The sequence below is a fragment of the Rana temporaria genome, chromosome 3, assembly GCF_905171775.1.
Source record: "Rana temporaria chromosome 3, aRanTem1.1, whole genome shotgun sequence".
In the NCBI taxonomy this organism is placed as follows: domain Eukaryota; kingdom Metazoa; phylum Chordata; class Amphibia; order Anura; family Ranidae; genus Rana; species Rana temporaria.
Genome location: NC_053491.1, coordinates 162905635 through 162932239, shown reverse-complemented (window position 1 = coordinate 162932239; position 26605 = coordinate 162905635). Strand labels below are relative to the sequence as shown.

At 39.7% G+C, this 26605-nt stretch overlaps 1 protein-coding gene across 1 annotated transcript; it reads right to left on the bottom strand.

The window, feature by feature from the left end:
- On the bottom strand, window positions 1-22554 carry LOC120930393. The gene is made up of 8 exons (XM_040341584.1): window positions 22218-22554; window positions 3227-3285; window positions 3079-3132; window positions 2928-2999; window positions 2737-2811; window positions 2440-2656; window positions 2204-2357; window positions 1-720 (listed from the first exon to the last, which is right to left on the bottom strand). The coding sequence occupies exons 2-8, from the start codon at window positions 3272-3274 to the stop codon at window positions 165-167; spliced, it is 1176 nt and encodes a 391-aa protein (XP_040197518.1). The 5' UTR covers window positions 3275-3285; window positions 22218-22554; the 3' UTR covers window positions 1-164.
- Between the last annotated feature and the right edge of the window lie 4051 nt (window positions 22555-26605).

Genomic DNA, 26605 nt, shown 5'->3' with positions numbered 1-26605 from the left:
TGTGACCTGAATGTAGCACAATGACGTTAATATGTTCTGTCTACATGTTCGCAAATAACAAACCTGCAGCAAGCACACTCAAGGGGTGGATAGTAAGTTGCGGACTGAAAGATGTAGTATAGGGCATAAAAATGAAACAAAAGAAACTTTTTGGAGTGAAACCCTTAAATTCTACGGTATGTTTGCCCTTCCTCTGTCTCAAAGGTTTCATTGTAAGGTCGGACATATGAGCTATATGGCCGACTTCTGGGTTGCTGTGGAAAGGAGGGTGATGCAGGTGGATACATAGGTGCTTGGGTGGGTGGGGGGTTAAGGAATTCATGTGTAAATTTGATAAGCTGCTGTTTATAAACAGCCTGCTGCTCCTCACTCATCCTCTCCATATAGGGTATTAGGGTCATTAAGAAATCCCTTGAGGGGCTTGGGGGGGGGCCTCCAATCATGCCTTCTAATCGAAGAACACGCACATCCAAATGTAAAAATTTGGATGTGCAAATGTTCTCCAATTTATCAATGCCATCCAGCATGCATTGGGACATTTGATTGTCCCTTCCTTTTTTGGATGAATGGCGGATGGAGGAGCGAAGACTACTGGTGACTGTAGGTGGTTGATGTTGAGATCCACCCTGCGCAGGTTGAGGGTTCTCTTCATCCAGAATGGCCTCAGGTTGAGCTGTTGGTTCAGCAGGGGTAGGCAAGCAACCCGTATTTGTAGATGTTCTAAAACCAAAAATAAAATAGAATAAATGAGAGAGAGAGAGACACAAGCGGAGAAAGACAGAGAGGAGGAGGGAGAGACAAGTAGAGATGGAGAGAGCTAGAGGGAGAGAGAGAAGGGGAGAGAGAGAGAAAGAAAGAGGGGGAGAGGTACAGTGGAGGAGAGAGAGAGAGAGAGAGAGAGAGAGAGAGAGAGAGAGAGAGAGAGAGAGAGAGAAGGAGAGAGAGAGAGAAGCGGAGAAAGACAGAGAGGAGGAGGGAGAGACAAATAGAGATGGAGAGAGCTAGAGGGAGAGAGAGAAGGGGAGAGAGAGAGAGAGAAAGAGGGGGAGAGGTACAGTGGAGGATACAGAGAGAGAGTGAAGGAGACACAGAGAGAGAGAGAGAGAGAAGGAGAGAGAGAGAGAGAGAGAGAGAGAGAGAGACACACAAGCGGAGAAAGACAGAGAGGAGGAGGGAGAGACAAGTAGAGATGGAGAGAGCTAGAGGGAGAGAGAGAGAAAGAGGGGGAGAGGTACAGTGGAGGATACAGAGAGAGAGAGAGAGAGAGAAGCGGAGAAAGACAGAGAGGAGGAGGGAGAGACAAATAGAGATGGAGAGAGCTAGAGGGAGAGAGAGAAGGGGAGAGAGAGAGAGAAAGAGGGGGAGAGGTACAGTGGAGGATACAGAGAGAGAGTGAAGGAGACACAGAGAGAGAGAGAGAGAGAGAAGGAGAGAGAGAGAGAGAGAGAGAGAGAGAGAGAGACACACACACAAGCGGAGAAAGACAGAGAGGAGGAGGGAGAGACAAGTAGAGATGGAGAGAGCTAGAGGGAGAGAGAGAGAAAGAGGGGGAGATGTACAGTGGAGGATACAGAGAGAGAGAGAGAGAGAGAGAGAGAGAGAGAGAGAGAGAGAGAGAGAGAGAGAGAGTGAAGGAGACAGAGAGAGAGAGAGAGAGAGAGACAGACAGACACACACACACAAGCGGCGAAAGACAGAGAGGAGGAGGGAGAGACAAGTAGAGATGGAGAGAGCTAGAGGGAGAGAGAGAAAGAGGGGGAGAGGTACAGTGGAGGATACAGAGAGAGAGAGAGAGAGAGAGAGAGAGAGAAGGAGACAGAGAGAGAGAGAGAGAGAGAGAGACACACACACACAAGCGGAGAAAGACAGAGAGGAGGAGGGAGAGACAAGTAGAGATGGAGAGAGCTAGAGGGAGAGAGAGAAGGGGAGAGAGAGGGAGAGAGAGAAGGGGAGAGAGAGGGAGAGAGAGAAAGAAAGAGGGGGAGAGGTACAGTGGAGGAGAGAGAGAGAGAGAGAGAGAGAGAGAGAGAGAGCGGAAGACACAAGGGGAGAAAGACAGAGAGGAGGAGGGAGAGACAAGTAGAGATGGAGAGAGCTAGAGGGAGAAGAGAGGGAGAGAGAGAAGGAGGGGGAGAGGTAGAGTAAAGGAGGTAGGGAGAGAGAGAGATTAGATTTATTAATTTTAAGATGAATATTCACTTACGCCCTCAATTCCTGGACCTTTGTCAAAAAAGACAATCTCTTGGCATGTTTGTAGGTGGTCTTTTTTGCTCCCGATCCACTAGGTAGATTTGATTCTCTGACCCATTTGAAGAAGCTGTCCCGGACAGAACGCCATCTCTTCTCGACCAGTTCTGCTGTAAATTATGAAACAACATGAGAGTAAAAAACATTCTATAGTATATATTATATTTTAAACCTGTTCTAAAAATATATTACCAATGGTATCCTGCAATTTTTCTGAATAGGAAGCAAAATCTGGAAATAATTTTACATAAATTTCCTCCCACTTTCTTCTTGTACAGGTGTTGTCATGGTGTTTCCTGTGGGATTTGTCCCACAGAGAAGGCCTCTCTTGGACATACTGGATTACATCCTCTGTGGCAAAGTCCGTAGGGTCAATAGGAAAATTGTCATTTCTTTCTTTTGTTTTTTTCTGTAAAAAACGTGGCACTTAGCTAAAATAATGGCGAAGCATTTAAAAATCATTCACACGTCACGTTTAGTTTAGTTAACCTTGCTGGCCACCTTGGCAGGGATAGGGTCTTTGTTTGGCCTCTTTCTCTGTGTAGACTGTTGAGATGGAGGTGGCTAGTAAAACAAAATCCAAAATTAAATTAAATATGATTTGGGGACAAGTGGAGGATCCTTACACAATCATACATTCATTGCTGAATATATCAAACAAGACAATACAAAATAATTACCTCAATAGTCAGTGTTTGGGTCAAGTCCTGTGAAAATAGTATTTGGGTTTCATCTCCCAAGGACATAGAAGGCTAGGAATTAAATAAAAAAAAATTAATTTAGGCCCATTTGATCAACATATGAACTTTAAATAGCAAAAAATATACTTACACTCACAGGTCCAGGCTCTGTTAAAATTATGTCAGGAAATTCCGGACTTGGATTCTGAAGATTGAAAACCACATATTAGAATAAAAGGAACATGCAAAATTATATAAAATAGGCTCAACAACATAACAGTTTGAAGTTAAACACTTACATCCATGACATGTGTAGAGTGTGCGCTTTCATCACTTGAACTTGCCATGTGGATAAAACCTTTAGAGAAATAAAGAAGAAACAATATCAAGCAAGTGGACATTGATGGTCAGACTTTAAGGCCAAGGAAGTATAGTTTTGTAAAAATATATAATTTAATAGCGTATAAATAAATTGAACAGGATATACATAAAATAAATAAGTTCAAGAAAAATTATCACAAATTCATCAACAGTAAATGACCACTGTACATTCCTCCGAAGTCGCCAACGCACGTTTCGCCGTGGGGCTTCTTCAGGGCGAAGATGAGGAATATATAGTTAGCAGAGAGATAGAAACTTATCTGCAATGATACAGTGTGGCATATTAGTCAAACAAAAATATTAATCAAAATATAGAATTAAAATAAAATGCAATGCATAAAAGTGTCATAGTGTGTATTTACATGGCTGGTGGTCCCTCGATGGGTGCGTCCACGGGGCATATAAGATGGAAATATACCAAGTCGGAAGGTAAGCTTTAGGCACAAGTTTCCATATATCGAAAATCTGGTTGACAGAAATATATGTATATATATGGCAGTATTTCAATACATGAATTCTTATTATAGCTGCTGTCAACGCGCAGACACATACCATATAGAAAATAATAATAACGATGGAGTAAATGATAATAAAAATGAGGATAAGACAGAGAAAACACTAGGAACCTACATATGTGTATATGCATGCACAAGCCTAAATGCACATACATGCACGCACACACGTGAGAGAAAAAGAGAGAGAGGGGGGGAAAAGGAAAAAGAAAAAAGAAAAAAGAAAAAAGAGAAAAAGGAAAAGAAAAAATGAAAAAAATAATGAAGAAAATGTGTTGAGTAATAAGTAAAAAGGGGGAAAGAGAATCATGTGAACAAATGCATTGGATATAATTGCTACATAGTTCCTGCGGTGTTAATAAAAAAACAACAAGACCAAACGGCCACCATAATCACCTTAGGTGAGTCGAAAGAGTCAAGACTGCAAGTCCAAAAGGTGGAAGATATGTACCACAGGAAGAGTTAATACTCGGACTGTAATAGTAAAAAAATAATAAATAAAAAGTATATATATATATAACAAAAGGAGCTATTAAACAGCCTTTAAGGACTAGCATTTATGATGGAAATAAGGAGTTAATCAAAAACTCCAGGTTACCTATTTTTATGAAGTCCTGAGCACACTGGGACAACAGATGGCAGTATAACAGCAATGTGGAGGGGCTTACATAGAGAAACCCTTTCTGTAGCAGCCTTTGTATGGGGCTTTTGTACAGGCCTGTTGAGATGAAACAATGTGTCCATTCAAAAGGTCATTCTTAAGTGTGGTAAAAATAAAGGGAACAAGTTTGGAGCAGAAGAAGTGACTTACCCTATAACTGATTGCAGCAGCAATGCGTCTGTGTCCCAGGGTGTACACACGGTGACACAGCGCCATTGCATGAGCATCAGGTTTATATAGGCTGTGGGATCACATGGACGTATAACGTGATGACGTCATAGATGCGCGCCGTTTCGATAGTGCGGCGCATAAATAGAGATCCCACTGAGGCGGACTAATATGGTATATCGCCCAAAACGGCCCACAAAGTTCAGGGCACAAAGCAAAAATTCCCCATGCCCAAACAGAAAACGCACAAGAATAGCCATCACGGCACAAACACCCAATGAATATTAGGCACACAATGATGAATTGGGATTTTTAGCATGGCTTAGCTGTGATGATTAATATTGATGCTGGGGCTGCCATCTAGCGGTTATAAAGGGGAATTCATCCCCAGTAGTAAACTGGAAGAAAAAGGCCCCGTTAATGATCCATTGGGTATAATATATAATAGTGTGTTTAGTGTCACTAGTGTGAGTGAAGAGACGGTGCACATGATATTTAAGATAAAAAGAGGAAACAAAAAGGGAGGGAAAAGAAAGGGGAAAGAAAAATGGAAACTGTATCTGCACATAGAAAGCAGCACATGTCAATTATTAAAAAAAAATATTGACCAATACCGCTGTCAACCGGATATCAAAATATCAAATAAGAGAGCCTGCGGGTTTGATAGTTATGTTATGGGGGGAACATTAGTTGGCGTAAATTAACCCTCATAGACCGACAATACTGATCATACATGTACCCGGTGCATCCACAGAGGGGCGTCTGAGCAAGAAACACACACAAAGATACACTTTCATTACATAGGATAGAAAAAATATATATACATAATAAATATACAGAGGTAAATATCTACAAATAAGTAGTTACAGAGTACTTCCTGTGTGGGTATGGAGATTCCATCCCAATGTATCAATATTAACATTAACATGTCTTCAGATGTATAGGGTTAACAATAGCGAATGTAAAAAAGAAAAGAAAAAACCATTGTAATAGTTGTAGCAATAGCAAAAAAAGCAATTTGCTAACCCATAAATACCCTCGAATCACTATTAAAGTCAGCATTGATGAACGAGTTGGCCGACAGCCTGTAGCAATCCTATCCTATCATGGGGATATATTAAAGGTAAAATGATGATGATTAGTATAAGTGATATAAACCTATATGTCTAAGAGCACCTATTCTATTTCGATCACAGATATTTTATTCCTCACGAAAAAAAGAGAGAGGCGGAGACATGGTCAAGGAATTCAAATATTCAAGAACGGTTTGAAACTCAATGAGTCGTTCAATCCTGGCCAAAAATTCGCCTTAAGGCGATAGATCCATTGAGTCTCACGCTGTAGCACTTTCTGATCATGATTACCACCTCTAGGGTCCTCTGTAATATGGTCCAACACAGCAAACTGAACTGATGGAATTATATATTTGTGTGAAAAGGCGACATGGTGGCCCATGGTCTTGTTGAGCAGGCCGTTAGTCATATAATACATGTGATCTTTCACCCGTTTCCAAAATGGGCGGATGGTTTTACCTATATAGAAGCAGCCGCATGAGCAGAAAATAATGTATACCACCCCATGTGTTTGACATGTGACATGTTTATATAGTCTATGTGTTCCACCGTTGGGGAGGTGGATGATATGGCCTTCTTTCATAAGGTGGCAAAAATTGCATTGACCGCATCTAAAAAGGCCCGGTATCTCTGGGGTACTTGTTAACGGTTTGTAGTAGTTACTTTTCACTAGGCGATCCCTGATTGACGTAGACCGTCTAAAGGTGATACTAGGATTTTTGCCCACATATTTTGATAATGTTAAATCCGTGGTAATAAGGTGCCAATGTTTTTGTAATAGCTGGCGGATTTGGATGTGTTGATCCGAAAATGTAGTGATAAATCGCGTAACAGTACTATCAGATATTTTTTTGTTACTTTTGATAAGTGTGCTAGCTCTATCTCGTCCGGCCGCTCGATTGTATGCCTTTTTGAGGCAGGATTTACTGTATCCTCTCATAATAAGTCTGGTGTAGAGTTTGTCTGATTCGAGTTTGAATCCATTATCGTCTGAACAGTTGCGTCGCAACCGAAGGTACTGACTGTAGGGTATGGATCGTAGTAGTGGGGCAGGATGAGCACTTGCTGCGTGTAGAAGGGTGTTACCCGCCGTGGGTTTGCGGTAAAGGGATGTTTGAATGCCATTGGATTCATCGATATATATCAAGATATCCAGGAATGCAATAGCAGAGTTACTGTAGTTCATCGTAAATTTTAGATTAAACTCATTACGGTTTAAGAATTTCATGAATGCATGTAAGTCAGCTACTGTACCCGTCCAGAACATCAGTACATCATCGATGTATCTAAACCAGCTTAAAATAAACGACAAAAAATACAGATTAGACTCAGATGAAAAAAGTTTTCGCTCCCACCCCCCCAGGTACAGGTTCGCGTAGCCAGGGGCACAAGAGGTGCCCATAGCGACGCCCTGTACCTGGAGGAGGTGGGACCCATCAAAAGAAAATACATTTTTAGTGAGGATGTGAGAGAGGCATTTAAGCACAAAGCAGTTAAGTTTGTCCATTTTGGGTCCTTTTTCAACAAGGAAACCAGAGACCATTTCCAATCCCTTTTTATGGGGTATTGAGGAGTAGAGGGCTTCCACATCTATTGACACCAAGAGGCATCCAATAGGTACTGAAAGTCCATCAATGGTCCTGAGTAGGTCCGGTGTATCCTGGATATAGGATGGCAAGGAGGTTACATGGGGCCTAAGGTATTGGTCAATGAATATGCTAGCTCTTTCGGTTTTGGAGCCGACCCCAGATATTATAGGGCGGCCTGGAGGTTGTATTAAATTTTTGTGTGTTTTTGGGAGGGCATAAAAAGTTGGAATTCTGGGATGGGGAACTTGAATGCCATCAAAAATAGCTTTAGTAATTGACCCATCAAAGAGTGCTAGTTGGATTAGATCATCAAATTGTTGATTGAATTTAGTAATAATTTCTTTGTTAATAGGTAAATACCAGGTGCGGTTTTTTAGGATGTCCCAACACATATTCCTGTATTGTAGGTCATCCATTATAACCACATTTCCGCCTTTGTCAGACGGTTTGACAATTATTTCAGAGTTTTTGCTAAGTGTGTCTAAAGCTAGTTCATGTTTGGCGACAAATTTAGAGTTTGTATGTTTGACCAGGGAGAGTAATTCTACCTCCTTTATTGTCTGGATGAGAAACGCCCAGATATTGGAGTTTGTATGGAGGGAGGGGAAGTTGAGAGATTTTTTCTTTACTGCTTTTTCCAATATTTCTAGGTCCTGCCTGTACATAGAAAGCTGCAATCTCTCTCCCCTCACTTCATATGTCTCAGATACAATCTCCTGTTCTGGAGGGGCATCGTTCTCGTCCAGTAAGGAAATGAGGGTTTTAAGAGCTCGAAAGTCGGCAACTGTGAAGTTTTTCCAGATCTCCTGGTTGACGACTTCGGCCAATTTCTCTTTTCTCTCCCTGTCATACATAAATTTCAATGTAAGTTTTCGTGCAAATAAATATAAGTCTTTAATAAGATTAAATTTATTTGTTACGCTATTTGGACAAAAATTTAGACCTAGGCCGAGGAGTTCCTCCTCGGGTTGGTCCAAAGCAAATTTGGATAGGTTAATCACTTCAAGTTTAGGTGCATCATTGGTTACTACCGGTGGTCTAGATAGGGTAAGAAAGGGTGGTCTTTGGGCATTAGAATCAGGAATAACCTCGTGTGTGTTTTGAGTATTCTTGGTTATTGGTCCAAAATAATGATCTATCTGTCATTTTTTGGTAGTGTCTTTTGATATTGCACCTGACAAATTTATATTATGAGGTCTGGCTAGTGTTTGTGCCGAATCTAAGATGTTTTGACGTAGGGTCGGGTCCATTCTAGGAATGAGAGAAGAAAGACAGCTAGAATTCTCAGATGAGACACCCGGTGAAGAGGCGGGAAACATAGGCGTCAAGTTGGTTGTAGATGGTAATTGACTAGATAAAGTGGCCTCCAATGAGTTACTTACACTTTGTGCATCATCAGTGTCCGTAATTCGTTTTTTCATAAGTGCGCCGTTTAAGTACCCACCACCTTGTTGTGTTCTCTTTCTGTTATTACGTCCTTGTCGTTGGCCTCTCTCGCCAGTCTTCGAACTCTGTGAAACATGAGAGTTAGTAGAAGAATCAGAATCAGTTTTATCTTTATTATTGACTGTTCTTCTCTTTTCTCTAAAAGGGCCAGGGTTCCTACGTCCTATTTTAGGGCCATTCATAACTGGCCAGGAATACGCATAGAGGCCGGCAAATGCCATTTTGTCTCGTGCTAATTTCTCTTCTTTTTTGACCAATAATTCTTTCGTAAAACTCTGGATGTTTTCTTTTAGTCGCGCATCATATGTTGCAAAACCTTCTTTATTGAGAGTAATAATATTATCATCGTAGATTCTTTTAATTTCGCAATCTACTACTTTTAGTTCTTTCATGTAGTATTCAACCATTAGTTCCATCATTTTTTTCGAGCAGACTAAAAGGTTTTGTTCCCATCTGGTCTTGAATTCTGTATCAATAGACCAGATATTGGGAAAAACCTGTACCCGTAAACCTTTAGGGTTCATATTTTCAGTAATGTATTGCTCGAAATATCTGATGTGCCAAAAAAGGCTAGATTTTCTCTCGAAGGTTTGAAGCAGCTTATGATAAACAATCTCGAATTCAACCTCAGAGTTCGCATTAGCAGAACACGTCTTTTGAATGTCCAACATAAATCCTTCCCAATTATTCCCTGTAAAGTCAGCCATCAGTGTCACCCTGCTAGCTTGTCAAGCAAAAAAAAGGGGGGATTATATGGGAGAATTTCTTTTTTGATTAAAGACTATTGTATAACCGATAAAATGAAATAAAAAGAGATTAGTTATTACACTGAAGAAAAAGGGGAGTGGTAGCCTCAAGAACAGAGGACTTAAAACCCCCCCTGAGTGCGAAAAGACAATAGGTGTTTGCCACCTGATATATATATAATGATTGAAGGAGGAGAGGGGTTGGTTAAAGAACCTGGGGAAAAAGTTGAGAGAAAAAAAAAAAAAAAAGGGGGGGGAAGAAAAGAGAAATAAGAAAGAAGAAAAGAAGGGGAGAGGAGGAGAGAAAAGGGCGTAGGGAGAGAAAAGAGAAAATTAAGTTGGAAACACAAGGATAGCACTCACATGGGCCACATCTGTAATAATATTAAAGAAGAAACAATATCAAGCAAGTGGACATTGATGGTCAGACTTTAAGGCCAAGGAAGTATAGTTTTGTAAAAATATATAATTTAATAGCGTATAAATAAATTGAACAGGATATACATAAAATAAATAAGTTCAAGAAAAATTATCACAAATTCATCAACAGTAAATGACCACTGTACATTCCTCCGAAGTCGCCAACGCACGTTTCGCCGTGGGGCTTCTTCAGGGCGAAGATGAGGAATATATAGTTAGCAGAGAGATAGAAACTTATCTGCAATGATACAGTGTGGCATATTAGTCAAACAAAAATATTAATCAAAATATAGAATTAAAATAAAATGCAATGCATAAAAGTGTCATAGTGTGTATTTACATGGCTGGTGGTCCCTCGATGGGTGCGTCCACGGGGCATATAAGATGGAAATATACCAAGTCGGAAGGTAAGCTTTAGGCACAAGTTTCCATATATCGAAAATCTGGTTGACAGAAATATATGTATATATATGGCAGTATTTCAATACATGAATTCTTATTATAGCTGCTGTCAACGCGCAGACACATACCATATAGAAAATAATAATAACGATGGAGTAAATGTCGCCTTTTCACACAAATATATAATTCCATCAGTTCAGTTTGCTGTGTTGGACCATATTACAGAGGACCCTAGAGGTGGTAATCATGATCAGAAAGTGCTACAGCGTGAGACTCAATGGATCTATCGCCTTAAGGCGAATTTTTGGCCAGGATTGAACGACTCATTGAGTTTCAAACCGTTCTTGAATATTTGAATTCCTTGACCATGTCTCCGCCTCTCTCTTTTTTTCGTGAGGAATAAAATATCTGTGATCGAAATAGAATAGGTGCTCTTAGACATATAGGTTTATATCACTTATACTAATCATCATCATTTTACCTTTAATATATCCCCATGATAGGATAGGATTGCTACAGGCTGTCGGCCAACTCGTTCATCAATGCTGACTTTAATAGTGATTCGAGGGTATTTATGGGTTAGCAAATTGCTTTTTTTGCTATTGCTACAACTATTACAATGGTTTTTTCTTTTCTTTTTTACATTCGCTATTGTTAACCCTATACATCTGAAGACATGTTAATGTTAATATTGATACATTGGGATGGAATCTCCATACCCACACAGGAAGTACTCTGTAACTACTTATTTGTAGATATTTACCTCTGTATATTTATTATGTATATATATTTTTTCTATCCTATGTAATGAAAGTGTATCTTTGTGTGTGTTTCTTGCTCAGACGCCCCTCTGTGGATGCACCGGGTACATGTATGATCAGTATTGTCGGTCTATGAGGGTTAATTTACGCCAACTAATGTTCCCCCCATAACATAACTATCAAACCCGCAGGCTCTCTTATTTGATATTTTGATATCCGGTTGACAGCGGTATTGGTCAATATTTTTTTTTAATAATTGACATGTGCTGCTTTCTATGTGCAGATACAGTTTCCATTTTTCTTTCCCCTTTCTTTTCCCTCCCTTTTTGTTTCCTCTTTTTATCTTAAATATCATGTGCACCGTCTCTTCACTCACACTAGTGACACTAAACACACTATTATATATTATACCCAATGGATCATTAACGGGGCCTTTTTCTTCCAGTTTACTACTGGGGATGAATTCCCCTTTATAACCGCTAGATGGCAGCCCCAGCATCAATATTAATCATCACAGCTAAGCCATGCTAAAAATCCCAATTCATCATTGTGTGCCTAATATTCATTGGGTGTTTGTGCCGTGATGGCTATTCTTGTGCGTTTTCTGTTTGGGCATGGGGAATTTTTGCTTTGTGCCCTGAACTTTGTGGGCCGTTTTGGGCGATATACCATATTAGTCCGCCTCAGTGGGATCTCTATTTATGCGCCGCACTATCGAAACGGCGCGCATCTATGACGTCATCACGTTATACGTCCATGTGATCCCACAGCCTATATAAACCTGATGCTCATGCAATGGCGCTGTGTCACCGTGTGTACACCCTGGGACACAGACGCATTGCTGCTGCAATCAGTTATAGGGTAAGTCACTTCTTCTGCTCCAAACTTGTTCCCTTTATTTTTACCACACTTAAGAATGACCTTTTGAATGGACACATTGTTTCATCTCAACAGGCCTGTACAAAAGCCCCATACAAAGGCTGCTACAGAAAGGGTTTCTCTATGTAAGCCCCTCCACATTGCTGTTATACTGCCATCTGTTGTCCCAGTGTGCTCAGGACTTCATAAAAATAGGTAACCTGGAGTTTTTGATTAACTCCTTATTTCCATCATAAATGCTAGTCCTTAAAGGCTGTTTAATAGCTCCTTTTGTTATATATATATATACTTTTTATTTATTATTTTTTTACTATTACAGTCCGAGTATTAACTCTTCCTGTGGTACATATCTTCCACCTTTTGGACTTGCAGTCTTGACTCTTTCGACTCACCTAAGGTGATTATGGTGGCCGTTTGGTCTTGTTGTTTTTTTATTAACACCGCAGGAACTATGTAGCAATTATATCCAATGCATTTGTTCACATGATTCTCTTTCCCCCTTTTTACTTATTACTCAACACATTTTCTTCATTATTTTTTTCATTTTTTCTTTTCCTTTTTCTCTTTTTTCTTTTTTCTTTTTTCTTTTTCCTTTTCCCCCCCTCTCTCTCTTTTTCTCTCACGTGTGTGCGTGCATGTATGTGCATTTAGGCTTGTGCATGCATATACACATATGTAGGTTCCTAGTGTTTTCTCTGTCTTATCCTCATTTTTATTATCATTTACTCCATCGTTATTATTATTTTCTATATGGTATGTGTCTGCGCGTTGACAGCAGCTATAATAAGAATTCATGTATTGAAATACTGCCATATATATACATATATTTCTGTCAACCAGATTTTCGATATATGGAAACTTGTGCCTAAAGCTTACCTTCCGACTTGGTATATTTCCATCTTATATGCCCCGTGGACGCACCCATCGAGGGACCACCAGCCATGTAAATACACACTATGACACTTTTATGCATTGCATTTTATTTTAATTCTATATTTTGATTAATATTTTTGTTTGACTAATATGCCACACTGTATCATTGCAGATAAGTTTCTATCTCTCTGCTAACTATATATTCCTCATCTTCGCCCTGAAGAAGCCCCACGGCGAAACGTGCGTTGGCGACTTCGGAGGAATGTACAGTGGTCATTTACTGTTGATGAATTTGTGATAATTTTTCTTGAACTTATTTATTTTATGTATATCCTGTTCAATTTATTTATACGCTATTAAATTATATATTTTTACAAAACTATACTTCCTTGGCCTTAAAGTCTGACCATCAATGTCCACTTGCTTGATATTGTTTCTTCTTTAATATTATTACAGATGTGGCCCATGTGAGTGCTATCCTTGTGTTTCCAACTTAATTTTCTCTTTTCTCTCCCTACGCCCTTTTCTCTCCTCCTCTCCCCTTCTTTTCTTCTTTCTTATTTCTCTTTTCTTCCCCCCCCTTTTTTTTTTTCTCTTCTCTCAACTTTTTCCCCAGGTTCTTTAACCAACCCCTCTCCTCCTTCAATCATTATATATATATCAGGTGGCAAACACCTATTGTCTTTTCGCACTCAGGGGGGGTTTTAAGTCCTCTGTTCTTGAGGCTACCACTCCCCTTTTTCTTCAGTGTAATAACTAATCTCTTTTTATTTCATTTTATCGGTTATACAATAGTCTTTAATCAAAAAAGAAATTCTCCCATATAATCCCCCCTTTTTTTTGCTTGACAAGCTAGCAGGGTGACACTGATGGCTGACTTTACAGGGAATAATTGGGAAGGATTTATGTTGGACATTCAAAAGACGTGTTCTGCTAATGCGAACTCTGAGGTTGAATTCGAGATTGTTTATCATAAGCTGCTTCAAACCTTCGAGAGAAAATCTAGCCTTTTTTGGCACATCAGATATTTCGAGCAATACATTACTGAAAATATGAACCCTAAAGGTTTACGGGTACAGGTTTTTCCCAATATCTGGTCTATTGATACAGAATTCAAGACCAGATGGGAACAAAACCTTTTAGTCTGCTCGAAAAAAATGATGGAACTAATGGTTGAATACTACATGAAAGAACTAAAAGTAGTAGATTGCGAAATTAAAAGAATCTACGATGATAATATTATTACTCTCAATAAAGAAGGTTTTGCAACATATGATGCGCGACTAAAAGAAAACATCCAGAGTTTTACGAAAGAATTATTGGTCAAAAAAGAAGAGAAATTAGCACGAGACAAAATGGCATTTGCCGGCCTCTATGCGTATTCCTGGCCAGTTATGAATGGCCCTAAAATAGGACGTAGGAACCCTGGCCCTTTTAGAGAAAAGAGAAGAACAGTCAATAATAAAGATAAAACTGATTCTGATTCTTCTACTAACTCTCATGTTTCACAGAGTTCGAAGACTGGCGAGAGAGGCCAACGACAAGGACGTAATAACAGAAAGAGAACACAACAAGGTGGTGGGTACTTAAACGGCGCACTTATGAAAAAACGAATTACGGACACTGATGATGCACAAAGTGTAAGTAACTCATTGGAGGCCACTTTATCTAGTCAATTACCATCTACAACCAACTTGACGCCTATGTTTCCCGCCTCTTCACCGGGTGTCTCATCTGAGAATTCTAGCTGTCTTTCTTCTCTCATTCCTAGAATGGACCCGACCCTACGTCAAAACATCTTAGATTCGGCACAAACACTAGCCAGACCTCATAATATAAATTTGTCAGGTGCAATATCAAAAGACACTACCAAAAAATGACAGATAGATCATTATTTTGGACCAATAACCAAGAATACTCAAAACACACACGAGGTTATTCCTGATTCTAATGCCCAAAGACCACCCTTTCTTACCCTATCTAGACCACCGGTAGTAACCAATGATGCACCTAAACTTGAAGTGATTAACCTATCCAAATTTGCTTTGGACCAACCCGAGGAGGAACTCCTCGGCCTAGGTCTAAATTTTTGTCCAAATAGCGTAACAAATAAATTTAATCTTATTAAAGACTTATATTTATTTGCACGAAAACTTACATTGAAATTTATGTATGACAGGGAGAGAAAAGAGAAATTGGCCGAAGTCGTCAACCAGGAGATCTGGAAAAACTTCACAGTTGCCGACTTTCGAGCTCTTAAAACCCTCATTTCCTTACTGGACGAGAACGATGCCCCTCCAGAACAGGAGATTGTATCTGAGACATATGAAGTGAGGGGAGAGAGATTGCAGCTTTCTATGTACAGGCAGGACCTAGAAATATTGGAAAAAGCAGTAAAGAAAAAATCTCTCAACTTCCCCTCCCTCCATACAAACTCCAATATCTGGGCGTTTCTCATCCAGACAATAAAGGAGGTAGAATTACTCTCCCTGGTCAAACATACAAACTCTAAATTTGTCGCCAAACATGAACTAGCTTTAGACACACTTAGCAAAAACTCTGAAATAATTGTCAAACCGTCTGACAAAGGCGGAAATGTGGTTATAATGGATGACCTACAATACAGGAATATGTGTTGGGACATCCTAAAAAACCGCACCTGGTATTTACCTATTAACAAAGAAATTATTACTAAATTCAATCAACAATTTGATGATCTAATCCAACTAGCACTCTTTGATGGGTCAATTACTAAAGCTATTTTTGATGGCATTCAAGTTCCCCATCCCAGAATTCCAACTTTTTATGCCCTCCCAAAAACACACAAAAATTTAATACAACCTCCAGGCCGCCCTATAATATCTGGGGTCGGCTCCAAAACCGAAAGAGCTAGCATATTCATTGACCAATACCTTAGGCCCCATGTAACCTCCTTGCCATCCTATATCCAGGATACACCGGACCTACTCAGGACCATTGATGGACTTTCAGTACCTATTGGATGCCTCTTGGTGTCAATAGATGTGGAAGCCCTCTACTCCTCAATACCCCATAAAAAGGGATTGGAAATGGTCTCTGGTTTCCTTGTTGAAAAAGGACCCAAAATGGACAAACTTAACTGCTTTGTGCTTAAATGCCTCTCTCACATCCTCACTAAAAATGTATTTTCTTTTGATGGGTCCCACCTCCTCCAGGTACAGGGCGTCGCTATGGGCACCTCTTGTGCCCCTGGCTACGCGAACCTGTACCTGGGGGGGTGGGAGCGAAAACTTTTTTCATCTGAGTCTAATCTGTATTTTTTGTCGTTTATTTTAAGCTGGTTTAGATACATCGATGATGTACTGATGTTCTGGACGGGTACAGTAGCTGACTTACATGCATTCATGAAATTCTTAAACCGTAATGAGTTTAATCTAAAATTTACGATGAACTACAGTAACTCTGCTATTGCATTCCTGGATATCTTGATATATATCGATGAATCCAATGGCATTCAAACATCCCTTTACCGCAAACCCACGGCGGGTAACACCCTTCTACACGCAGCAAGTGCTCATCCTGCCCCACTACTACGATCCATACCCTACAGTCAGTACCTTCGGTTGCGACGCAACTGTTCAGACGATAATGGATTCAAACTCGAATCAGACAAACTCTACACCAGACTTATTATGAGAGGATACAGTAAATCCTGCCTCAAAAAGGCATACAATCGAGCGGCCGGACGAGATAGAGCTAGCACACTTATCAAAAGTAACAAAAAAATATCTGATAGTACTGTTACGCGATTTATCACTACATTTTCGGATCAACACATCCAAATCCGCCAGCTATTACAAAAACATTGGCACCTTATTACCACGGATTTAACATTATCAAAATATGTGGGCAAAAATCCTAGTATCACCTTTAGACGGTCTACGTCAATCAGGGATCGCCTAGTGAAAAGTAACTACTACAAACCGTTAACAAGTACCCCAGAGATACCGGGCCTTTTTAGATGCGGTCAATGCAATTTTTGCCACCTTATGAAAGAAGGCCATATCATCCACCTCCCCAACGGTGGAACACATAGACTATATAAACATGTCACATGTCAAACACATGGGGTGGTATACATTATTTTCTGCTCATGCGGCTGCTTCTATATAGGTAAAACCATCCGCCCATTTTGGAAACGGGTGAAAGATCACATGTATTATATGACTAACGGCCTGCTCAACAAGACCATGGGCCACCATGTCGCCTTTTCACACAAATATATAATTCCATCAGTTCAGTTTGCTGTGTTGGACCATATTACAGAGGACCCTAGAGGTGGTAATCATGATCAGAAAGTGCTACAGCGTGAGACTCAATGGATCTATCGCCTTAAGGCGAATTTTTGGCCAGGATTGAACGACTCATTGAGTTTCAAACCGTTCTTGAATATTTGAATTCCTTGACCATGTCTCCGCCTCTCTCTTTTTTTCGTGAGGAATAAAATATCTGTGATCGAAATAGAATAGGTGCTCTTAGACATATAGGTTTATATCACTTATACTAATCATCATCATTTTACCTTTAATATATCCCCATGATAGGATAGGATTGCTACAGGCTGTCGGCCAACTCGTTCATCAATGCTGACTTTAATAGTGATTCGAGGGTATTTATGGGTTAGCAAATTGCTTTTTTTGCTATTGCTACAACTATTACAATGGTTTTTTCTTTTCTTTTTTACATTCGCTATTGTTAACCCTATACATCTGAAGACATGTTAATGTTAATATTGATACATTGGGATGGAATCTCCATACCCACACAGGAAGTACTCTGTAACTACTTATTTGTAGATATTTACCTCTGTATATTTATTATGTATATATATTTTTTCTATCCTATGTAATGAAAGTGTATCTTTGTGTGTGTTTCTTGCTCAGACGCCCCTCTGTGGATGCACCGGGTACATGTATGATCAGTATTGTCGGTCTATGAGGGTTAATTTACGCCAACTAATGTTCCCCCCATAACATAACTATCAAACCCGCAGGCTCTCTTATTTGATATTTTGATATCCGGTTGACAGCGGTATTGGTCAATATTTTTTTTTAATAATTGACATGTGCTGCTTTCTATGTGCAGATACAGTTTCCATTTTTCTTTCCCCTTTCTTTTCCCTCCCTTTTTGTTTCCTCTTTTTATCTTAAATATCATGTGCACCGTCTCTTCACTCACACTAGTGACACTAAACACACTATTATATATTATACCCAATGGATCATTAACGGGGCCTTTTTCTTCCAGTTTACTACTGGGGATGAATTCCCCTTTATAACCGCTAGATGGCAGCCCCAGCATCAATATTAATCATCACAGCTAAGCCATGCTAAAAATCCCAATTCATCATTGTGTGCCTAATATTCATTGGGTGTTTGTGCCGTGATGGCTATTCTTGTGCGTTTTCTGTTTGGGCATGGGGAATTTTTGCTTTGTGCCCTGAACTTTGTGGGCCGTTTTGGGCGATATACCATATTAGTCCGCCTCAGTGGGATCTCTATTTATGCGCCGCACTATCGAAACGGCGCGCATCTATGACGTCATCACGTTATACGTCCATGTGATCCCACAGCCTATATAAACCTGATGCTCATGCAATGGCGCTGTGTCACCGTGTGTACACCCTGGGACACAGACGCATTGCTGCTGCAATCAGTTATAGGGTAAGTCACTTCTTCTGCTCCAAACTTGTTCCCTTTATTTTTACCACACTTAAGAATGACCTTTTGAATGGACACATTGTTTCATCTCAACAGGCCTGTACAAAAGCCCCATACAAAGGCTGCTACAGAAAGGGTTTCTCTATGTAAGCCCCTCCACATTGCTGTTATACTGCCATCTGTTGTCCCAGTGTGCTCAGGACTTCATAAAAATAGGTAACCTGGAGTTTTTGATTAACTCCTTATTTCCATCATAAATGCTAGTCCTTAAAGGCTGTTTAATAGCTCCTTTTGTTATATATATATATACTTTTTATTTATTATTTTTTTACTATTACAGTCCGAGTATTAACTCTTCCTGTGGTACATATCTTCCACCTTTTGGACTTGCAGTCTTGACTCTTTCGACTCACCTAAGGTGATTATGGTGGCCGTTTGGTCTTGTTGTTTTTTTATTAACACCGCAGGAACTATGTAGCAATTATATCCAATGCATTTGTTCACATGATTCTCTTTCCCCCTTTTTACTTATTACTCAACACATTTTCTTCATTAATTTTTTTCATTTTTTCTTTTCCTTTTTCTCTTTTTTCTTTTTTCTTTTTTCTTTTTCCTTTTCCCCCCCTCTCTCTCTTTTTCTCTCACGTGTGTGCGTGCATGTATGTGCATTTAGGCTTGTGCATGCATATACACATATGTAGGTTCCTAGTGTTTTCTCTGTCTTATCCTCATTTTTATTATTATTTACTCCATCGTTATTATTATTTTCTATATGGTATGTGTCTGCGCGTTGACAGCAGCTATAATAAGAATTCATGTATTGAAATACTGCCATATATATACATATATTTCTGTCAACCAGATTTTCGATATATGGAAACTTGTGCCTAAAGCTTACCTTCCGACTTGGTATATTTCCATCTTATATGCCCCGTGGACGCACCCATCGAGGGACCACCAGCCATGTAAATACACACTATGACACTTTTATGCATTGCATTTTATTTTAATTCTATATTTTGATTAATATTTTTGTTTGACTAATATGCCACACTGTATCATTGCAGATAAGTTTCTATCTCTCTGCTAACTATATATTCCTCATCTTCGCCCTGAAGAAGCCCCACGGCGAAACGTGCGTTGGCGACTTCGGAGGAATGTACAGTGGTCATTTACTGTTGATGAATTTGTGATAATTTTTCTTGAACTTATTTATTTTATGTATATCCTGTTCAATTTATTTATACGCTATTAAATTATATATTTTTACAAAACTATACTTCCTTGGCCTTAAAGTCTGACCATCAATGTCCACTTGCTTGATATTGTTTCTTCTTTAATATTATTACAGATGTGGCCCATGTGAGTGCTATCCTTGTGTTTCCAACTTAATTTTCTCTTTTCTCTCCCTACGCCCTTTTCTCTCCTCCTCTCCCCTTCTTTTCTTCTTTCTTATTTCTCTTTTCTTCCCCCCCCTTTTTTTTTTTTTTTTTTTTCTCTTCTCTCAACTTTTTCCCCAGGTTCTTTAACCAACCCCTCTCCTCCTTCAATCATTATTTAGAGAAATAAAGTTCTAATTAAATATTGTAAAATAAAGTGTAGTATAAGGATATACATAAAAAACAAATGTTTTATTAATAGTGAAACTATGTGTTGGAATGGAGACAGCAGGTTCTTCAAAAAATATATATAATGATTTAAGGGTAAAAAGTTAAGACTATCCACCTAAACATAGGGGCACCTATGTACAATTTTAAGGGCACATCGACTGCATAAAGATTTGGGGGACACCTGTGGCATGCACATTTTTATGGGGACACCTGTGGCATGTACATTTTTATGGGGACACCTGTGGCATGTACATTTTTATGGGGAACACCTGCAACATGAACATTACTATGGGGACACCTGTGGCATGCACATTTTTATGGGGAACACCTGCAGCATGAACATCACTATGGTGACACCTGTGGCATGTACATTTTTATGGGGCACACCTGCAGCATGAACATTACTATGGGGACCCCTGTGGCATGTACATTTTTATGGGGAACACCTGCAGCATGAACATTACTATGGGGACACCGGTGGCATGCACATTTTTATGGGGAACACCTGCAGCATGAACATTACTATGGGGACACCTGTGGCATGTACATTTTTATGGGGAACACCTGCAGCATGAACATCACTATGGGGACACCTGTGGCATGTACATTTTTATGGGGGAACACCTGCAGCATGAACATCACTATGGGGACACCTGTGGCATGTACATTTTTATGGGGAACACCTGCAGCATGAACATCACTATGGTGACACCTGTGGCATGTACATTTTTATGGGGCACACCTGCAGCATGAACATTACTATGGGGACCCCTGTGGCATGTACATTTTTATGGGGAACACCTGCAACATGAACATTACTATGGGGACACCTGTGGCATGTACATTTTTATGGGGGAACACCTGCAGCATGAACATTACTATGGGGACACCGGTGGCATGTACATTTTTATGGGGCACACCTGCAGCATGAACATTACTATGGGGACCCCTGTGGCATGTACATTTTTATGGGGAACACCTGCAGCATGAACATTACTATGGGGACACCGGTGGCATGCACATTTTTATGGGGAACACCTGCAGCATGAACATTACTATGGGGACACCTGTGGCATGTACATTTTTATGGGGAACACCTGCAGCATGAACATTACTATGGGGACCCCTGTGGCATGTACATTTTTATGGGGAACACCTGCAGCATGAACATTACTATGGGGACACCGGTGGCATGCACATTTTTATGGGGAACACCTGCAGCATGAACATTACTATGGGGACACCTGTGGCATGTACATTTTTATGGGGAACACCTGCAGCATGAACATTACTATGGGGACACCTGTGGCATGTACATTTTTATGGGGGAACACCTGCAGCATGAACATTACTATGGGGACACCGGTGGCATGTACATTTTTATGGGGCACACCTGCAGCATGAACATTACTATGGGGACCCCTGTGGCATGTACATTTTTATGGGGAACACCTGCAGCATGAACATTACTATGGGGACACCGGTGGCATGCACATTTTTATGGGGAACACCTGCAGCATGAACATTACTATGGGGACACCTGTGGCATGTACATTTTTATGGGGAACACCTGCAGCATGAACATTACTATGGGGACACCGGTGGCATGTACATTTGTATGGGGAACACCTGCAGCATGAACATTACTATGGGGACACCGGTGGCATGTACATTTGTATGGGGAACACCTGCAGCATGAACATTGAGATGGGGACACCTGTGGCATGGACATTCATATGGAGACACATGTGTGAACAAGTACATTTTTAGGGGGACACACGTGGCATGGATTTCTTCTAATCAATTTATAAAATATAACTGAAATCCAGGGTGTTTTTTTAAAAAAAGGGGTCTCCAGGTGTTGCCAAACATAAACCACCTATATTTGCAATACAATGCAGAGTGCCCACTGAGGCAGGCATTTTAGCAGCAGTATTTGGTTAAAATCGCCTTTTTTTTTAAAACACCTCTATATCGAGCTACTCTGCAATTATAGGGCTATTGGGACATGATGGTGAGCATGCATGGGTTAATGATGACGTAAGTAACAACATGGAAACGAGTACTCACAGATAAAAACCTCACAAGGTGGAGAAAGATGGCTGCAGTGTCCTAGACGTCACTGTTCTCTTCCTGATACTTCTTGAAGGAGGAAGTGGCTGTGGAGTGGGAGGAAGTGGGTGGAGTAGGGTGGGTGGTTCTTTTGCCTGTGAAAATGTGCATGTGCATACAAAAAACGCATATGGTTTAAACTTATGGAACTGCACATATGTGCGTTTTCCATTGACTTCAATGTTAAAAAAAACTTATGCGTTTGCTATAAGGTTTCAAAAACGTCTGCAAAACCGTGGTTGAACACGTTTTCGCATACTGTTAAAAAACGTTTTGCAAGCAAATCGTACACACCCGGATGCATCTGAGTGCATACGATTTGCAATGCATTGTCTATGTATGCGTTTTCCCATACGGTCCCATACGTTTTCAATACTGAAATCGTATGCGGCGGACGGATGGGAAAAACGTAGTGTGAACCCAGCCTTAGGTATACTAGCTCTAATTTCAAATAAGTATTAAAGCTTTTTTTTTTAAAGTTCATTTATTAACTGAGGTACTAAGCAATGATATCTAATAATCACAAATGCCAATGAAATGCTGGGTGTTAACAGCAAAAGATATCCCAAATATCAGCATAAATCTTAGCTCAGTCAGGAAAAATTATATATCCTAGCAGACCTCGGAATAAATTACAGATCCTGGATTCTCCAAGGTTTTAAAAGTAGCAGACTGTAATAACCAAAGTGAAAGATGGAAGGGAAGGATTTATAAAAATGCACTCATTAATCTCATTCATCCCCTGGGGTGTTAGGCTTTCAAGCATGTGCATCTATCAGTACTTTTGCTGCATCAAGTTCCTATTTCTGTCACCTCCTCACTTTGTCGTTGGTACATGATTGATTACTTTATTTGCTGACTAGTTTGGAGTTTGTATGGTAAGTTTAATGTGAGTATTCACTCAGGTTATAAGAGATGGGTTGCAGGGCACTGGTTCTGCGTCACAGTGGACTGCCCATATTCATACACAAGGACATCATATCTTTTATACTAGTCACCTGTTCAGTGTAATTGACATTGATATAATTAAACCTATAAAGTAAAAAAGCCCCGTACACATGGCTGACAAGCTACAGGTGAAACAAAGTGTAATTGATATCAAATGGATATTTTTAACAAAGATGTGCAAATGCTGTTGGCATTTTACTATAAATGTTAACACATAAATGCAATTCAACCAGTTAAACAATGAAATAGGAATAGTCACATTACATGTTCGCTTTTACTGGAGGGACTAGATTCATTGAAAGGATTTTTTTTTTTTCATTTCATAAATACATTGTTGTAACAGTACTTGCTCTCATCTAAACATATTCTATTTATCATACTGTTACTAAATACAATTAAAGACCTCACTTTCCCCACAAAAAAAGTCAGTTTGTGTGCCTTTACCTATATGGTGTTTTTTATGTTAAATAAATATACTCACAAGCCCAGCAGATCCAGTGTTGTCCTCGTATCTTGCATCACTCTCCGCCTGTAGGTCTCACCTGTAATTAAGAGAAATCAATAGACTCCCTCATCCATGGTATTAAACAATGTTAATGGATATATGAATAAGGACAAATTTTAATGTATATCCCTATAGGGTTATACTGGTATTAATGTGCCATCGTCCCGGTATTATGTGAATTCTGGCTAAGGACTAGTAATTGTGGACTTTGAAGGCACACGATAGATATGATAAGAAACTAGATAATTTATTTTATAGAAATGTCATAAAAAAAACAGTTACAAATATAAAATCAAAGAAATTAAATCAATAACTGGTCCACACAGGTTATCACAATAATGATACAATTCTATCATAGAAGACTCAAAAGAGAGTATGATCAAGGGTTGAGAGGAAAAGGAGGGCTCGCTCTACATGTTACGCGTTTAAAAACAACGCTTCCTCAGGAGCATAGACATATTGATATATTAAAACATATACAAACAAAGAAACAGTAAATTATTTGTATAAATAAACCAATAGGAACTAAAAATACACAATTAATACATATACATTCATGAATATCGCTGTGTGACAAAACGACAAGGGAGCATAACCCTAAAGTGCTAAGGGGGTAGGCGTATGCCACCGTGATAAGGCATATATATATGTATTACAAATATAACCAATGATTAAGGACAAGAGGTATTTATTTTAGGGGCCTTGTAAAAATTTGTTAAAAATATACATATTCTATGGGAGATATAGGTTAATCACGTTGGGAGTAGACAACAGTCGGTCTGTTTACCCTAACATTGGCCGTGGTTTAAGAACCGTTAGTCAGTTAGGGGGGTATTATCTGTGAATAACAGTAACATCATACATATGTAAAGCATACCTTAAGATTGGTCATTAATGTGTAGGCATTGGAAAACCATAGGTGTCCAATGCCTATCAAAATGGAACAAAAGATTGTAACACAATAAACGAGAAGTCTCACCATATAAACAAAATTATGATGGCAATTAACAGGGTGATCATATGCTGGTAAGCGAGAAAACGATCAGCAGGGGGAGCAGGACTGGTCAAACAGCAGTGACTATATTGTTGAGCCAAAGAGCAGTAATAAAGGGGGGGAGGACCCAAAGCCACCGCGCATGCGCCAGATCTGCAATGACGCGACCAATCGGGTAGCGGTAACAGTGCGCATGCGCCGGGCCGTCAAATGATGCGGCGATCGCGAACCAATGGGCAACAATGTCATCACCTCTCCGGTCTATCATAGCGCAGATACCCGGAAGTAACCTCCGGGAGAGATGTCTGCGGCCAGAGGGGGACACAAGGATGGCTTCGGGGGGTTCGATCTAAGGTAAGTAATTCATAATGAGCTAGTATGCTAGTATGCCTTTGTCTTGCAGGTTTTTATTATTATTATTTTTTGGGGGGGTTTACGACCACTTTAAGTGTGAACTTTAGTAATAGGTCTGGTTTAAATGTACTTTCTGTATCCACTAAAAATTATTTAGATTCACTTTCCCAAATGATTTCTTCAGAATAACAAAAGGTAGGAATATGCATCAATGTTTGTTAAATTCCTTGTAATGTACACAGATCACCCAGAGTGGAATGTTTTTTTCTCAACAAAAATTGTGTTATGCTTTAATGTGGAAAATAAGGTTTATTGTTGATAACTGTAAAGTTATGCACTTGAGGGCTAAAAATATGCACATATCATACATACTAAGAGGAGTACAACTGGGAGAATCAATGGTGGAGAAAGTTCTGGGTGTTCTGGTAGATCATAGACTTAAAGGGGTTGTAAAGGTTCATTTTTTTATTTTCTAAATAGGTTCCTTTAAGCTAGTGCATTGTTGGTTCACTTACCTTTTCCTTCAGTTTCCCTTGTAAATGTTTTTTTTCTTTGTTTTCTTTGTCTGAATTTCTCACTTCCTGTTCCTCCTCAGTAAGCTGTTCTGGCTGACTAACCTCCTGCCAGAACGGCTCGGATGATGGGGGCAAGCTTACTGAGGAGGAACAGGAAGTGAGAAATTCAGACAAAGAAAAAAAACATTTAGCACCAAAACTAACTTCCAACTATCATATTTTGCTTGACAGACTTCTGGCACTGGTGAACAAACACTTTAATTTATTGTTGCACTTTGCACTTGCGTTTTTTTTAGTACAAATAGTACTATAGATTCCAATAATTGTAACATGGGAACTTTCCTATCACCTGCTATAGCCTCTATCTTCCCCCAGCCCACCAACCATTAGGGTTTGAGCCCTGTCTGATCTGTGCCTCATTATATTTAAATTCACCCTCCCCTCAAACCTAGTTTAAATACTCCTCCAGCCTTCCCATAAACCTAGTCTCCAGAACAGCAGAACCCTTTTATTTACAGTAGGTACAACCCATCTTTAGCATATAGGTTGCATCCCAATAAAAAGTCAGCCCACTGCTCTAGGAACACAAACCCGTCCTTCTTAGGCCCCATACTCACGACCAAACATGTTTGCTGAAACTGGCCCGCGGACCAGTTTCAGCATACATGTTTGGTCGTGTGTAGTTACGAGCGTACAGAATTTCACCGTACATTTGCCCGCCGGGCCGTTTTTCAGCAGACATTTATTTCCAAACTTGTTTTAAAACCGTCCGCTCAAATCCTGTCCGAACGTACATGTTTGGTGGTGAGTACACAAAACCAACGTACAAAAACCCCGCGCATGCTCAGACTAAATGAGGCCACGGGAGCGCTCGTTCAGGTAAAACTCACGTTTGTTTGGGATATGGCACATTCGTCAATAGAAAGATTAATTCTAGCAATAGAACACTGAAGCAAAACACACAATAACCAACGCTTGATGCCGTCGTTTTATTCATTCTTCTCTTGCTATAACTAATCAGTTATTTAGC